The 16,049-nt window shown below is 39.5% G+C and overlaps 6 protein-coding genes across 6 annotated transcripts; all 6 read right to left on the bottom strand.

Annotated features, from left to right (window-relative positions):
* Nucleotides 1-546: 546 nt before the first annotated feature.
* TM35_000022860 (uncharacterized protein) lies at nucleotides 547-2,745 on the bottom strand (the record flags this gene model as incomplete). The annotated part of the gene is made up of 1 exon (XM_029021604.1): nucleotides 547-2,745. The coding sequence occupies one exon, from the start codon at nucleotides 2,743-2,745 to the stop codon at nucleotides 547-549; it is 2,199 nt and encodes a 732-aa protein (XP_028887026.1).
* A 1,556-nt stretch (nucleotides 2,746-4,301) lies between these two features.
* On the bottom strand, nucleotides 4,302-5,303 carry TM35_000022870 (stress-induced-phosphoprotein 1; the record flags this gene model as incomplete). Its single annotated transcript, XM_029021605.1, has 1 exon — nucleotides 4,302-5,303. The coding sequence occupies one exon, from the start codon at nucleotides 5,301-5,303 to the stop codon at nucleotides 4,302-4,304; it is 1,002 nt and encodes a 333-aa protein (XP_028887027.1).
* Nucleotides 5,304-5,844: 541 nt separating this feature from the next.
* Nucleotides 5,845-7,221, bottom strand: TM35_000022880 (uncharacterized protein; the record flags this gene model as incomplete). Its single annotated transcript, XM_029021606.1, has 1 exon — nucleotides 5,845-7,221. The coding sequence occupies one exon, from the start codon at nucleotides 7,219-7,221 to the stop codon at nucleotides 5,845-5,847; it is 1,377 nt and encodes a 458-aa protein (XP_028887028.1).
* Nucleotides 7,222-7,746: 525 nt separating this feature from the next.
* On the bottom strand, nucleotides 7,747-10,788 carry TM35_000022890 (putative Protein kinase domain; the record flags this gene model as incomplete). The annotated part of the gene is made up of 1 exon (XM_029021607.1): nucleotides 7,747-10,788. The coding sequence occupies one exon, from the start codon at nucleotides 10,786-10,788 to the stop codon at nucleotides 7,747-7,749; it is 3,042 nt and encodes a 1,013-aa protein (XP_028887029.1).
* A 270-nt stretch (nucleotides 10,789-11,058) lies between these two features.
* On the bottom strand, nucleotides 11,059-11,808 carry TM35_000022900 (Poly polymerase and DNA-Ligase Zn-finger region family protein; the record flags this gene model as incomplete). Its single annotated transcript, XM_029021608.1, has 1 exon — nucleotides 11,059-11,808. The coding sequence occupies one exon, from the start codon at nucleotides 11,806-11,808 to the stop codon at nucleotides 11,059-11,061; it is 750 nt and encodes a 249-aa protein (XP_028887030.1).
* A 1,781-nt stretch (nucleotides 11,809-13,589) lies between these two features.
* Nucleotides 13,590-15,869, bottom strand: TM35_000022910 (putative serine/threonine protein phosphatase; the record flags this gene model as incomplete). Its single annotated transcript, XM_029021609.1, has 1 exon — nucleotides 13,590-15,869. One exon carries the CDS (start codon nucleotides 15,867-15,869, stop codon nucleotides 13,590-13,592), a length of 2,280 nt encoding a protein of 759 aa, XP_028887031.1.
* Between the last annotated feature and the right edge of the window lie 180 nt (nucleotides 15,870-16,049).

Here is a 16,049-nt window from a genome sequence, read left to right on the forward strand (position 1 = left end):
AGAAAAACCAACGAGAGGGAAAAGAAGAAACATTTTAAATACATGCCTAAAATAAATATATATATATATATATATATATATATATATATATAAAGAAAACAACACAACGAAAGAAAAATAATATAGGTTTGTACGGATATAGATAAATATATGTACATATACTGATATGTATTTTGGGTCATGCTAATATATATAAATATATATATATATATATATATATATTTATTTACTCTTTGCATTTATGAAAGATGAAAAAAAGTGGCTGACAAATCCTGAATTATTATCATATTTCTTCTCAGTTTTTTTTTTTTTTTCTTTTCATCGTTCATTTAATACCTTGCATGTTCCTTTGTTGTGGTCGTTTTTTTTTATTTTTTATTTTGGCATATATGTGTATATTTGTAATGTAATGTATATATCAAAAGTTTCTTTTTTCCTTTTCTTTTTGTATTCCTTTCTTCTTCTTCTGCTCATTCATTTCCTTTCCAGTATTAGACGCTTTCCTTTTTCCTTATTATATGCATATATCCACAGAGGAATTTATACTCATACTTTGGAGTCTCTCTTGTCTGTTGAGTGCTGTCCTTCACAGTCTCCAGATTCCCCAGCGGCGGAAAGATCACGCAGCGTCGACGCGATGTGATCCAACACGGTGTTCAACTCCTCCTGTACACAGTGCAGCTCTTCACTCCGCTGTCGTCCCTCTTGATCACTTAGCGGTAAGGCCGTGAGGGACTGCAGTTTCTTCGTCAATCGTGCCTGTCGCTCACGCAGAATCTGCAGTTTCCGTGCCGCGGCATCACGCTGTGGAGTACTCGCCTTCTTATCGAAACCATCCCCAGAGAATGCCCGTGCCCCGGCGCTCTTCGCCCGCGAGGTCCCCCGCCGCCCACGTGAATGTGAAGATCGTCTGCGTGAACGCCTGCGTGGGGGATGCGGCTGCAGCTTCCCACTATGATCGTGTGTTTGTTGGATTTGCCGTCGAAGCGGCTCAGGCGTGGCGGCGTAGGGCGACAACTTCACAATGCGTGCGAGAAACTCACGGCGGATCTCTTCCACCGCACCCAAGTTCCCTCGTGCCGTCGCTGGGCGACCCGCTTTTTTCTCCCGCCGCCGCGCGGAGCCCGACCGCACGGATGGAAGCCGCACATTTCGATTGGAGCGTCGTGATTGACGTCGGCGGCGACCACTGAGATCTGTTGATCCATTATGGCTGTAGCTTGTGTTCATACTTGTTGTATGCTGTGGATTGTTTTTCCCTCTCTGGTGACTGTTTGGAGTTCGGCTTCTTGGCCGCTGCGGTGAGTGACTGGAGGCCGCACTTTCATTCAGCGGTGCGGTGAGATGGGCGTGGATATCCGCCGCCGGTCCCTCGCCCCGCACACCGTACTCCAGCACCCACAGAAACTCTTCAAAGTTAATCCAACCAGTGCGTTCCATATCAATACTGCGGCCAACACACTCATCAAAGTTCGCCTCCACGTGAAATGATCGCAACATGCGCTTGAGATCCACAAGTCGTACGGCTCCGCTGCCGTTGTGGCCACCGCCGAGTTCTGCGAAGGACTGTCGCTCCAACAAAAATCCACGCGTAGAGGGAGTAGGTGTGTTTGGTGGTGGGAGTGGGTGTGATGCTGGAGAGGCAGATGAGGTTGTGGGTTTTGTTGGTCGGGGAGAACTTGCATCTCGCTCTTGGGCAAATACCGGCGCTAACGCCTTCCGTGCATCACACCAGTTAATACGACGAACTCTTCTTCGCTCAGAAGACCCATCTTTCTGCGCACTACGATTGCTAGACGGACGGTTAGAATTTTTTCCTTTTTCAGTACTGGCTACTGTTGCTTTTGCTGTTGCTGGTGTGTTGGAGGTACTATTGGTCGCTGCTAAGGATGAGGATATTGTATTGGTGTTTTTACCTCCATTCACGGGAATAGATGTATCTGTTGGTGTTGCTCGTGGCGCAAATAATTCACCACGTGTAGTTTTTAACCATGTGGCAAAGTAATTTACTTCCTCTTCTGTAAGAACGCGTTGATGTTTTCCTAAAGTTTTATCGGATTCTGCTGTTCCTTCTGTAGTAGAAAAACTACTTCCAACCAGTTGATCCCTAGAGATACATAAAAATTTCTCTAGTTGCTGCAACCAAGTCTCACAATCTGCAAGACTATCACTGGCTCCCAATTCTTGCAAAAGAATAAGAAGACAAGCAGGTCTATCAATGGACTGAACATATTTTTTATATGCGGCATTTACAAGTGCTCCTTCATCTTCACTAAGTGGTTGAACCGTACAACGTGTAGCACTCTGACGTCTATATTCTTCATTAAAACTCGAACTTATATCTGAACACAAGATAGAAGATCGTGGAGATGGAGTGGATAATCTTTGACAGTTCTGACCATATTGACTTTGCCGTCTATCATATGTCGAACACGTACTAGTACTAATGCTACTACTCCTTTCACTCATCTGTCGTCTTGGTGGTCGTCCTTTACTGTCTCCTCCCATTGGTGGCGATGGGGTGATGAGTTGGGGCTCCTCCCTTTTCCCTCGTTGAGTGTCGGAGGTTGGGGAGGGGTTGAAAGACTGCGAGACACTCGTCAGACTGAGACTCGCGGCGTTTGTGTCCTCCGCCTGCTCAGCGGCACCGCGTGTGAGTGGGGCGAAGCGCAAATACGGGCGTCTTGTGCGTGCGGCCGAAGACCCGCGGGGGGTTAATCGGGGCGGTGTAGTTGCGACATACATGCCCCTACACCAATTCCCTTTTGTTTGTTTATTTGTTTTTTTCCCTCTTTCCTTCTTTGTTTTTGTTTTTTGTTTTTTTCCTTCTTTCCTTCTTTCTTTCTTTTTTATTTTAGTTTTTTTGTTTTATTTGTTTTTTATTTGTTTTTTTTTCTTCTTCTTTATGTATGTATGTACGTGTTTGGCGAGGGGGAAAGAAAGAGAGAAAGGCTCTTTCGCTGTTGTTTGTTTGTTTGTTTTCCCAAATTGAGAAAGGAAAAAATGAAAAAGAAAAGGAGAGAAAAAAAAAAAATAGGTTACTTTATCAACAATACCCACAGGTATTCTTACTGTTATTATTTTTATTATTAACATGTGTTTAAATGTAAGATAAATAGTCCGCAAGAAGAACAATGGTAAACGAAAAGAAGAAAAAAAAAACATGATAATAATAAAATTAATCATCATCATCATCGCACACAAAGAAAGAAATAAAAAAAAAAAAACAGAGTGATTACATTGATGATGTGCCAATAATATATATATATATAAACTGCTAACAAAGAGCGATAAAGAATAATAATAATAATAATAATAATAATAATAATAAAAAGACACGCACAACAAAAGGTTCCATGCATCCATAGTAGTAGCAGCCATAGAGGAGCACCATCATCATACACACTCCACGAAATCCAAGCAAAATCCCAAGAGGAAAGAATGAAAGAATTAAAGATAACAACAGGTAAAAGTAAAAAAAAAAAAAAAAAATGCAAAATCATCAACAAGAACAATAAGCTGATATTACCCATAACAGATAAGAATAATTCTTCTTTTTTTTTTTTCTTTTCCTTTCTTGTTATCTTTCAAGTTCAAATTTTGGTATTGAGTGTTTTCTTTTTCTTTCTTTTTCTTTCTTTTTCTTTCCTTTCATTTTCTTTGTACATCATAACCATGCAAACTGCTGGAAATATCATAAAAAAAAAAAAGAGATTGAAATAAAGACATTGTCTCCAATTCCATATATATATATATATATATATATAAATATATATATATTTATTTATTTAACAAAAATGCAATATATAAGTATAATAAATTGTATATATTTGCATTTCCTATTGGTTGCTGCTATCATACAACAGCGACGAGGTACAAAAAAAAAAAAAAAAGCAAATAAAAGGTGCAATAATAAACAAAAAAGGAAAAACAAAAGGATCCAGAAACACACCAATACTGTTACCTCCTTTTTTTTTCTTTTTTTTTTCTTTTTACATTATTTCACTACACTCAAGTTGTACACACATAATAGGAAAAATGGACGAGGGAAAAGAAAAGATTCAGTGACAACTGTAGTAGTCACTAACCTGGTGGTACTTGATCACACACACCCTTCCCTCTGGGTGAACATACCACAGAGCATTGGAGGAAAACAAAACAAAAAAACAGCAACGAAGGAGTGAAAATAAAAATACGTACAAATGTGGGGGAAGAAACATTTAAATAATAATAATAATAATAATAATAATAAACAATTATAATAATAATAATAAAAAGAGACGCAAACATATTACCTTTTTTTACCACATCTTACTTTCATACTTGTAAGACTTATACGCATCTGTGGAGATACCCAAACCAACTCCATCTGTTCCCTTCATATACATTGAACGGTAGTTGTCAGCATTGCGGTAGTCAATGCCTTCACCCACCCGCATTTCTTGTTCGTGTCGTTCGGCCACAGTACGACGAAGTGTATCCTCTGCGTTCAGTTTACCCCGAAACTTCGAGAGAAGTGCATTTTTGTAAGCGACGCCGGTTTGTCGATCTGCTTCTTCAATACGGGCATTAAATGCACGCATGGCTGTTCGATCTTCATATGTAATAGTATCTTTTGCCCAGAGATGAATATTCCGTTGGACTTCCTCCTCCAGTGTGGGTGGTTTCTCACCGCCGGACTTTGTAGAGGCAGTCATATTCATTCCACTCATAGTGGAGTTGGCAGACCAATCGGATGGATTTCCTTTACGAAGTGGCATTTCCCCTTCTTCATCTTCTTCTTCTTCATATTCTTCTCCTTCTTGTTCTTGTTGTTGTTTCCTCTTCTTTCGTTCTTTTTCTTGTTCATCTAGTGAGCGTAGAAAGATCTCACGCTCCACCAGACGAAGTGACTCCGTTGCCGCCTCACAGTTGCTATTCAACTCCAACGCCTTTTGATAAGCCGTTTTCGCTTCTTCATACTTTTTACGGGCAAACTGCGCATCCCCAATGCGGAGATGAGCCTTATACCAACCAGCATCTAGTTCAACAGCCCTCTCCGCATCTTTTAACGCCAGTGAGGGGCCGGCAAACATGGGAGACTTTAAGTAGGCGGCACTTCTATTACTGCGAAGAATAGCTGAATCCTCACCTTTTTCAATGGCTTCACTGTAGTATCGTATAGCGCTGAGATGACAGCCGTGGGCAAAACAGGCGTTGCCAATAGATTTCCAATCCTCTGCAGTGGCAGTGGCACCATTATTCAAACTCTCCACTCGGGCAAGGATCTCTGGTGGCAATGGGGGTTCTTTCGCACTGGGCATTGTCAATAGAGCAGAGAGCTAATAATAATAATAATAATAATAATAATAATAATATAATATAATATAATATAGTATATATATATATATCAATATATCTTTTCTTGTTGGCTCCTCTACCCTCTCTTCTTACCTATGTTTATTTACGTTAATACGTTTATATGTGGGTGTGGGTTTTTTTTTTCCTCTTTTTCTTACCAAATAGAGCTAGAAAAAAAAAAGTAAAAGGAATGTAGATTAAGAAGAAGAAAGAAAAAGAAATAAATAAGACATCATTCCTTCAATCAAATGAAAAAGACATGCTCTTTTAGTTATGGGACATTTTCTTCTTTTTTTTTTCTTCTTTTACGATTATTGAATTGTGATCATACCGTTCCAGAGTTCTTTTTCCCCCACAAAAATGTATTCGCATTACATTACCACAGAAAATCCATGTCAATACCAGCAACAAGAAAAAAAAAAAAAAGAGAAACAAAAAGAAAGTCTACAGGAACATGTCCCTATGAAGGAAGAACACAATAAAAAAAAAAAACAATTTTTTCTTTTAGTCACTGATAACCGTCACGTCATCAACGGAGGCAAGATCGCTATTGCTAATACTATTGATATCTTTCATTTGATTATCCACCACTGTGGAAGTTTTCTTCTCACTATTCAAAAGTGTCTGCACCTTTTCTGCCAAAAAAGTAGCATCCACGGTTGAGCTTGTGACTCCACCAATGTGAGAATCACTATTATTAAAAAAGAAAAAAACCTCACGTTTTTCTTTCTCTCCTGCTGTTCCTTTTCCACCTCCGCGGATAAAGTTAACAATACATTCTGCCCATTCCAACAGTCGATCGGGTCCGTAATCTCCAACATGTAAACCAGTAGCCCCATGCATACGAACATACATAAAGGGTACACCTGTATCAATATGAATAGATCCAGTGGGATCATTGTGGTGATGTGCCACAACTAATGCCCATCCAACACAACGTAAGAGATTATGTATCTCTTCACAATACCATGAACGGTGACGAAACTCCACAGCAATACGAATAGTTTTCGGAATACGGGACGCAATACCTTTAATGCGATTTATATTCTCAGAGTTTTTATGAAATTGTGGAGGAAGTTGAAGAAGTACTGGTCCAAGGTGATCTTCTAGAAGGGGACATCGTTTTCCAAAGAAATCAATAATGTGTTCTTCTACCTCTTTATCAATAGCAAGCATACGAGTATGTGTTAAGAATTGATTTGCTTTAATAGTGTAGATAAAATGTTGACGCTGTGAATCCGTTTTCACTTCATTCATAGGTGATGATTTATTCTCATTACTTTTCATATTAACAATATCATCTTTTTCTTTGACCTGTAATGTTACTTTCTTACCTTCTGTGGAAATGGATTGTGAATGGCCACTCATTTCTGATGAATGTGGTACACACATCTCTTTCCACATTCTCCACATTCCCTCATCGCTGATATTATGATATGTATAGCAGTGCTCCAGACAATGGAATTTCTTACTGTACTGTGCAAGAAGTGTTGGCATTCGCCGATCTTTCCCTGGTACACCGTTAAGAGAACTAATACCGATATGAATATTTGAATACCCCGCGATATGTGCAGTGCGTGGAGGATGAAAAAGATCTCCCCATCCATAATGTGCACGAGAGGAACCGTATGGTGAGTTCACCACTACATTCCCATTACTACCACGCTTCTCCACACGCTGCAGTACTCCAGCTACTGTAATAGCAGCAGCATTACTACTACTACTACTATTATTATTACTATTACTATTACTAGTACTACTATGAGTATCCGTATTAGTATGAATAGTATGGTCACTCCCACAAACGTCAAGAGGAAGAGGAGCAGATGATGAATGATGCGCTGCGGGTGATAATGGTGAATCTATTCTCCCCCGCTTCATCAGTAATGAGCCCCTATATAAATATAAATATATACTTATATGTAATTTATATGTTAATAGGAATATGTACGTAGAAGTGTCCTTTTTTGTTGTAAAGATTGAGAGAAAATAAAATAAAATAAACAGATGCAGATCAAGGGGAGAAACATACACTCACAAAAAGCACACGTACACAAACAAAAAGGATATAAACCAACATCCTTTCCAACACAGAAAATAAGCGTCTATGCAAGAGGGAAAAACAAGGTCATAGGAAAAATACAAAGAGTTGGACTGATACTCCCTCCCCTCTCCCTTTCATTCCCATTCCGCATTTTCCCTTGTCAAGACACTTCTTCCCCTTCCCTTTCCTTCTTGAGAACACCAGGAAGAAAAGAAGGGAAAAAAAAATTTATTACAAATATGCAACAACAAACAAACAACAAAAGAAGAAAAAAAAAAAAAAAAACACGATTTATCATGGAAGAATGTAATGCCATGTAAAAATAAAAAAAAAACAAAAAAAACTGTGATTTATACTTTTTTTCAACATGCTGCTTTGCACAACACTTCCAACAGCATAGCAGCAGTACTGCGTTCCCGCCAATTCAATCGCAATGCCCCTTCTACAAACTCCTGTTGCCATTTGGGAGGCCGTGGTGTGTGCGGTAGCTGCGGCACACAAAGAGGTCCTAATGGTCTGCCATCAACAGTCGCAAACACTGCATTAGAGACACCACTACCATTACTACCATTACTATTACTTTCATCAACCTTTTCGCGTTTTACAATGTTATTACGCACACTTGTCACTGGTAAATGCATTTGTGCCATTTCAATAGCAAGAATACCACATGACCAAACATCTGCCGCGAAAGAAAATGGCATCTCTGCTTCAATTTCTGGGGCTACATAAGGTGGAGTTCCGATACGTGGAGAGGCTTTATGTATTTGTGTGTGAGAATTGACCATAACAGCATCTGCAAAATCAGCAAGTTTTGCCCGAACATCACACAAGTGACATATAGTTCCAAGAGAATGACAAGTATTACATCTTATCACTACTAAAAGAACATTTTCTGCCTTTATATCTCGATGTACGTAACCTCGAGTATGAACTTCTTTTAATGCAGATAAAACACAGAAAAGAATTTCCTTTTGCTGTGATAAACTCATACGTTTTTCACGAATAATTAAATGATTCATAAAACTCAATAAATTAGTAGGAAAGTATTCCATTACCACTCCACCACTCCATCCGAGACAACGTACAACATGAGATGTGGATCTAAATTTCCGTAAAATTTCATATTCACGAATAAGGCTATCCAAATCACTATTACGTCGTGGAACTTTAACTACACAAGTAAGACCACCTCCTAATAAACCACGTCGTACTACCGCCGTGGCACCTCTTCCACATTCTTCTAAAAGTTGAATTTTAGCAGCAGAACGGTATAAAATCATATAATGTGAACCAGACCAACTTGCATTTAAATCAACTGGTGGTGCTTTATACGCAGGTACTGGCCACATTTGCAATTTATGTGGACTTAGTGTTGTGTCCACAAGTAAATAGCGTCTCCCTTCTAGTGGGACGATATTCCAAGAATGACGTTCCGCCTCCTCATCTGATGCCCCCTGGTGTTCTCCCCGCAGTAAATAACACGGCATCTGCACAACATCACATAAATACTTGAAAAGTAATGCCCGATGTCTGCAAACCCCATGGTGAATATCACCAAGACGGACCACATTGGCACTTTCCTCACCCTGCGATTCCCCACGGCGCCGTTTCTTCTCATCCCCCGCCCGCCGTTGACGGCGTAGTTCTGTGAGTTTATCCTCCGCATCCACATTATTCCCATCCCCACCAAAGGCACTCACGACAAGCCACACCAGTGTTTGTACTCGCACGACGGTGTCGACAATGCCGAGCAGCGCCCGACGCGCCAGTGCGGCGATCGACTGCAGCCGCCCGTCCTGCGGGTCCACGACAATAACTTCCCGCTCGACCAGCGGCAGTTCATCGTAGCGGGCGGCCTCCGTGAAGAGTTGATTGCTGCGGCCGGGGTCCGTGAGTCCGCCGGCGATGCTGTCCTGCGGCCCAAGCACGTCGGTGGCCCAAAACTTCTGCGAGAGAACATCACGCGGCCCCGTCGGAGTTGTGCGGGCGGCGGCAGCGGCGGCGGTTGAAAGTCCAGCGCGGCCGCGGCGAATAAAAACGGGCTTCGACGCCAATTGAGTCTCGCGGGTGCCCAACACCGCACGCAATACAAATGTCAATTCACACACCGTATCATCCATCTTGAAGGTTTTGATCTGCGCTAGAAAGGAAAGCACAACTCTCGAACGCAGATTATCAAGTGTGATGGACGGTAGTTCACTGACACTTTCTTTTTGTATGTCCAATACAAGATGTGTAACATCTCGTTCATCTTCATCATAAACAGATAAGGAAATATCAGCTTCTGCCAAGATCCAAAAACACCAAAGTTGAATAGTAAATGAAGATTTTTGATACATTAATGGAGGTATTGCGTTACGTGGTAATACTGTTGAATCATGCAAAAATTGAAGAGATATTTCTGGTTGAAAAAAGTAACATGGATCAGTTCCAATAATACTCCAAGATCCAATTTGAGTATTACAAAGTTCATCTCCATTTACGTGTTTAACACATGCAACTTCTGTTCCTATCCCTTCATGTAAAGTTCGTTGAGGGGAATCATTACATAAAGGTATTAATATACCATCACCACTATTCCTACCATAATGACTATTACTATTATTTTCACCACCAGAATTTTCAGTTTTGCTTCTTACAGCATTATTCTGTACCAAAATGTATTGTTGATGATCTCCTTCTCCTCCAAATGTATTATTTTCAGTAGTAAAAAAAGCTTCCATAACTAGGTAACTCATAGGATAAAGGGCGAAATGAACAGATCGACCAACCCAATCTTTTTCTTCGTCTTCAGTGAAAAAAAATGATGTGGTATCTGTAGATGATAAAGAAGAAGGTGGAGTACATTCAACAGGTAAAATTCTACCTGTTGAAAACATATCCCGTGTTGCCACTGCTTCATAAGGAAGAAATGAACAAAAAATGAAAACAAAACGACTTGAAACACGTGTAATAATACCTGGTAACATACTCTTAGATGTCATAGAATTAGCTTCATGCATATGTACGAGTCTTGCAAGTGGTATTTGCGAATTTCCATTAACAAAAAATGTATCCATCTCATCAACAGGGTCAATAGTAACACATCGACCGACAGGTGAAGAATTAAGCAAGTACCCAACGTAGTTTAATCTAGATTGTCTTTTCTGGCCTTCTTCCTGTTTCTGCTGCTGTTGCTGATTATTATTATTATTATTATTATTATTATTATTATTATTATTATTATTATTATTATTATTTTGATTTTCATCGCCTGTGTACTCAGAGGTAGAGTTTGTAGTCTCAGATTGCCCTTTACTCGGGGAAAAGAAAACACGATAACGCCTGCAAGGAGCATCAATGGCCTCTACGATACCCTCTTCCTTCTCGCTATTATACTCTAGCACGACTGCGTCAAGCATCAAGCATTCCCTTTTACACTGCTAAACACAGGGAACCAGAAAATATAAGAATAAGGAAAAAAAAAAGAAAAAAAAAAAAAACACGGCACAAAAAAGAGGAGCAGCAATAAATATAAAAATGCCAGAAATAAACAAACAAAGGAGACATTCTTTTCGTTCGCACTCCTTTTTTTCAATTTTCTTATCTTTCTTTTTTTTTTCTTTTTCTCAGTCTACACAATGTTGAAACTCTTTCTGCAGACAATTTCTGTAAATGGAGACACCTCTTCTTTATCCTTTCTTTCCTTTTATAATAGCCCGAGGTCGAGCCGGTACATTCACATCCGCATCTGTGCCGTGTGTATACTCCGCCATGTGTTCAGCACCTGTGCGAAAACACTTCTCACCGTACGGGCAAACCGGTTTTGTTTTCACAACAGAGACATCGTATTCAATCGTCGCATCCGATTCGGCACCATCCTTGTCATTCTCTTCACTCTTCTCACGAGTTCTTTTAGTCGTTCGCGTCGTCTTCTTTTTCGTTTCTGCTCCTTCTTCCACTTTAGTTGCTGCTGTAGTGGATGTCTTCTTTGTTGTTGTTGTAGTTTTTTCGGATTTTCCCTTCTTTGCTGGTGAGGCTCCACCTTTTGGGAGGAGTTCCGCTGCGATTGGTGAGTTGGCGACGTCCCCCACGCGTCCCTTCACGTTTGATTGATCCACCAACTCCCCACGCTTCATGCTATTCACCAGCGCCTTGTCGGCTGGCGCCAAATCGTCAAATCCCTCAATGTTGTCGAGATCACCCGCGGCGGTGGCGTTCTGCAGTTGTCGCTGCGTGAAACAGCAGAGATGCCGCCACTTGTAAGAAATCGTTCCCTCTTCATTCTCTGCGCTGTTGGGGTGCGAGTCGGACTGCCCGCGTGCGGGAAAGACGACGGCGGTGCCGATGCGGACCTCGTGGCGGGCGATGGGTTGACCGCAGGCCGGCAGAGAACAGCGGGCGCGGCCCGACTTGGCGTACTCTACTCGCAGTTGTGGCATTAACGACTGCTGATGGGTTCCCTTTTTTTTTTTGTTGGTGTTTATCTGTTTAGTGTGTTCTGAGCAGACAAGAAAAGAATATATGTATATCTATAAATCTCTCCCAAACACAAACACACACTACGGAGTGCGTGCTATAATCATGGAGAAGGTAAATATATATATATATATATATATATGAGGAAGGAAGATGATTGGCAAGAGTAGTGAGAATGATAATAAAGAAAAGAAAGAAGAGGAAATGAATAAGAGTAGAGAAAGATAATGGAAGTAAAAGGAAAATTACGTGGGCTCGGGGTGAAACAAAATAGGTATAAAGAAATTTTAATAACAATAATAATAATAATAATAATAATAATAATAATAATAATAATAATAATAATAATAATAATATTGATAATAGTAACAAAAACATGCTCAGGAAACAAGGTGAAATGCGGATTGCCCTTGTGTGAATACATACGGGTCACTTAGAATTGCATGTAAAACCCAGACACATGTAAATAGATATAAAAAAAAAAAAGAAAACAAAAAAAAAAAAGAAAGCACGCATGAATACACTAGCAGATAGATGGAAAAAAAAAACGAAAAAACAGGAAAATTGGCAAGAACAATAACAGATAACATAAATACTAATCCTTCATGGCAACAAAAATGATAATGACACGAAAAAAAAAGAAATACTAACAAGTTGGGGTCTTCTAGGCCTACACATGGTCAATACGTACAAAAGTTAAATGTACATAAATACATTTGCAAAGGCACGGATACAAATCATCAGATAAATATAAATATATATAGAGAGAGAAAGACCGTCTATAACCCTTAGACCATACAAACAGTCAAACAAACAAAGCAACAAAGAAAAAGGAAAGCGAAAAAAAAAAGAAATGAAACGACAATAAAGGAAAGAGAGCGAACAGAGCATAAGAAATTTCCATGTAAAACAAGAAAGGATTACAAGAAAAAGAAAAAGCTCTGGTACAATCTCCATAAAAAGAGAGTAACCGGGTTAAAAACGAAAAAAAAAAAACACGTAAAATAAAAAAATAAAAATAAAAGAGAACAACATGAATACACTTTGTGCGCCTCGAAAATTTATTCTTTTTCTTTTTTTTTTTTTTTTACGCATTCCACAAATAAATTCTCACTAATTGACAGAGTGAGAACATTTTCCCGCACGCATGACAATAACACCTCAATTCTTTATTCCACCATGAATACAAAATAAAGAGGGTTTGCTGGCGTCAAGAGAAAAATAATAATAAAGGAAGACACTCTCAATAATAATAATAATAATAATAATAATAATAATAATAATAACAAAAAGGACCAAAAACAAAAGAAAAAAGAAAAAAGAAAAAGCCCAATTTCCCCAGTTATATACAGTGTACCTTAACCATCGAAACTATTCGTTTTCTTCAAACTTCTCTTAAAGAAAGAGATAAGCAGTTCTGTTTCTGTTGATGCCTATTATAGTCTTCTATTCTCATATTACTATAGTTCCTCCGTTGACTTACTCCATTCCTTCTGTGGATTCCTTCTCTTTTTTTTTTTTCCTTACTATCTTCCGATTTTACTTCTTCTCATAGTTGTTTGCCACTTTCTTATCACCTCTTACTCAAAAAGGTAAGTACTCATTCATTTCATCAAGAAATAAATAAATAAATAAATAAATCTATCAATCGAAAGCATTTCTCTTTCCACTCTTTTCTCTATTTCCACACACACACAGACACACACTCTCTCTCTCTCTCAGTCCAAATGTGGAGTTCAGGTCCTTAAAAGTCTCTCGGTGGAACAGGCAAAGGAGCTGCAGCCGTGGAATCATCCACATTCAATCCCTCAAATTGAACCAACTCGGGTTTCCCATCAGCGTGTAAAATAAGAATAGCGCCTTTATTACCCATTCCACAGTAATTCGGCGCGGAGAAAATTGTTAAAACTCGCCGCTGATGTTGCCATTGATATCCCTCATGCACACACTGATGCGCACGAACCATAAAACTCAATTTGTTTTCTTGCAAAAACTGCAGAGTAACATCCTCTCCAAAGTCATGTCCACATCCACGGGAACTAAACAGAAAACCGGTAGGAGCAGTGGCATTCGGAATAGGCTCATTGTAATTAAACTCTTCCTGTCGACGCACAATGTCCTCTCTCATTCGTTTTGGTGCCAGTGATGGCGATGCGGATGCCGTAATAACATCATTACCGCCAGCACCAACACCATTATTACCATTACTGGTACCATTAGCAGCAGCAACGGTAGCACGATTTACATCATTCTTATTATTATTATTATTATTATTATTATTATTATTATTATTATTATTATTATTATTATTATCGCCATTCATCTTGCTACGACTGTCATCGTTCTCGTTGGTAGTATTATTATTACTATCATTACCATTACTACTACTACTACTACTACTACTACTACTACCATTACCATCAGGAGGATGATGATTGTTGCTATTATTATTATCATCCTTTTCTTCTTCTTCTCTTTTTTTCTCTTGTGCAGTCTCCGCATTGCTGTTATCCTGTGGAATGATGGGATCACCCCAGGTGAGATCAGCGAGTGGGCCATCCACGATGGGACGAAAGCGGTTAATGACGAGAAGGGAATCGAGACTGTTCGCCACGAAGGGCGAGAGGCCGCCGTGCATGGCGCACACCGACACCCGCCCGCCGCCCGCCGCCCACCCGCGCAGCACCGCGCAGAGCGGCAGCGCCTCAAACGCCTCATTCGCCACCACCCACAGCGGGTGATCCGGCCGCTCCCAGAAAATATCATCGGAACTACTGCTGTCCTCATCTACATTATTCTCATTATTATTATTATTATTATTTTCAGTATTATTATTATTATTATTATTATTATTATTATTATCGCCGCTAGGGTTGTTATTAGTGTTATTTTCCGTCTCGCTAGGGAGTGGGTAGTGCTCAATACACTCATTTAGAAAACCATATCGACGGTTTGTCTCCCCGTTTTCATGATTGCCACGAAGGAGAAAGACGTGTTCTGGTGCCAGTAGCTTTGCAGCGAAAAGAAGTACCAAACAGTGAAGACTCTGTGGACCACGATCCACATAATCTCCAAGAAATAAATAATCTCTCTTTCCATCTCTTTCCACATTATCGGATGTATTACCTTCTTTACTATCACCTCCATTGTTTGTGTTATCTCCAACATTTAATTGACCTCCAAGAGCCAAAATGTTTCCAAGCAAATCCCGCCATTGTCCATGTATATCACCCACCACAACACATGGAAGAGATAAGAGAAGAACATTTGTTTCCTTTTTAAGCACTTCAGTAGTCCTACGAAATAATTCACATATCTCTTCTAGTGAGGGAAGTTTATTACTCGTAATTAAGTCGTGGTAAATTTGAGCCACATCCAAAGTTATTGCTGTTGTTGTTGTTGTTGTTGTTGTTGTTGTATCCACACCATTAGAAACTTCTGGGGTTGTTGTTGTGGTGGCCCCATTGTTAACAGGATTGGACTCTGTTATCATTCTGTCTGTGCGAAACCATTTTAGATATTCAGATCCCTGTTCAAATTCCTCATTTTCCAACTCTTGTTCAAGAACTAAACAAAAACGGTGAATGGCAAGTGCAAGTCGTGCCCGTACGGATGGTGTTTCTTGTAGGATTCTCTGTACAATGGGTGTTTTACTAATAGTGGCATCGACATCACTTTTAAGAAAATTGCGTCGCATCATATATAAAGCGACAGCATCTACTTTCGCTACGAAACGTCTTTTTGATGAGATGTCTCCACAAGCTTTTACTACTTCACGAAACTCAGAGCTTAAATTGATAATATCACTAAATGGGAGAACTGCAATTTCTTCCAGAGAATCAGCCGGTATTTCCTTGTTAGAATCCGTAGGAGTTTTAATTCCTACTTCTGTTGGCAGCAATCTTTTATTATCCATTGGCATTCTTGGTTTTCTCTCACCCTTTTCTCCCTTCTTTAACTTTACGCCATCGGCCTTTTCTTTGGATTTCCGTCCTTTTTTACCCCAATTGAATAAGAAGCTCATTACCACTAGGGAGGATTTTTATTTGATGTATGTATATATGTATATATATACAGAGTAAACTTTTCCTTTCCTTATTTTTCTTTTTTGATTTTTCCTCTCTTTTTCTTTCTTTCTACTCGCTTTTCTTTTTTTTCTTTTTTCTTCTTTTGTATATATATATATATATATATATATATATAT

Source organism: Trypanosoma theileri (assembly GCF_002087225.1).
Source record: "Trypanosoma theileri isolate Edinburgh chromosome Unknown TM35_Tth_2_V1, whole genome shotgun sequence".
Classification (NCBI taxonomy): domain Eukaryota; phylum Euglenozoa; class Kinetoplastea; order Trypanosomatida; family Trypanosomatidae; genus Trypanosoma; species Trypanosoma theileri.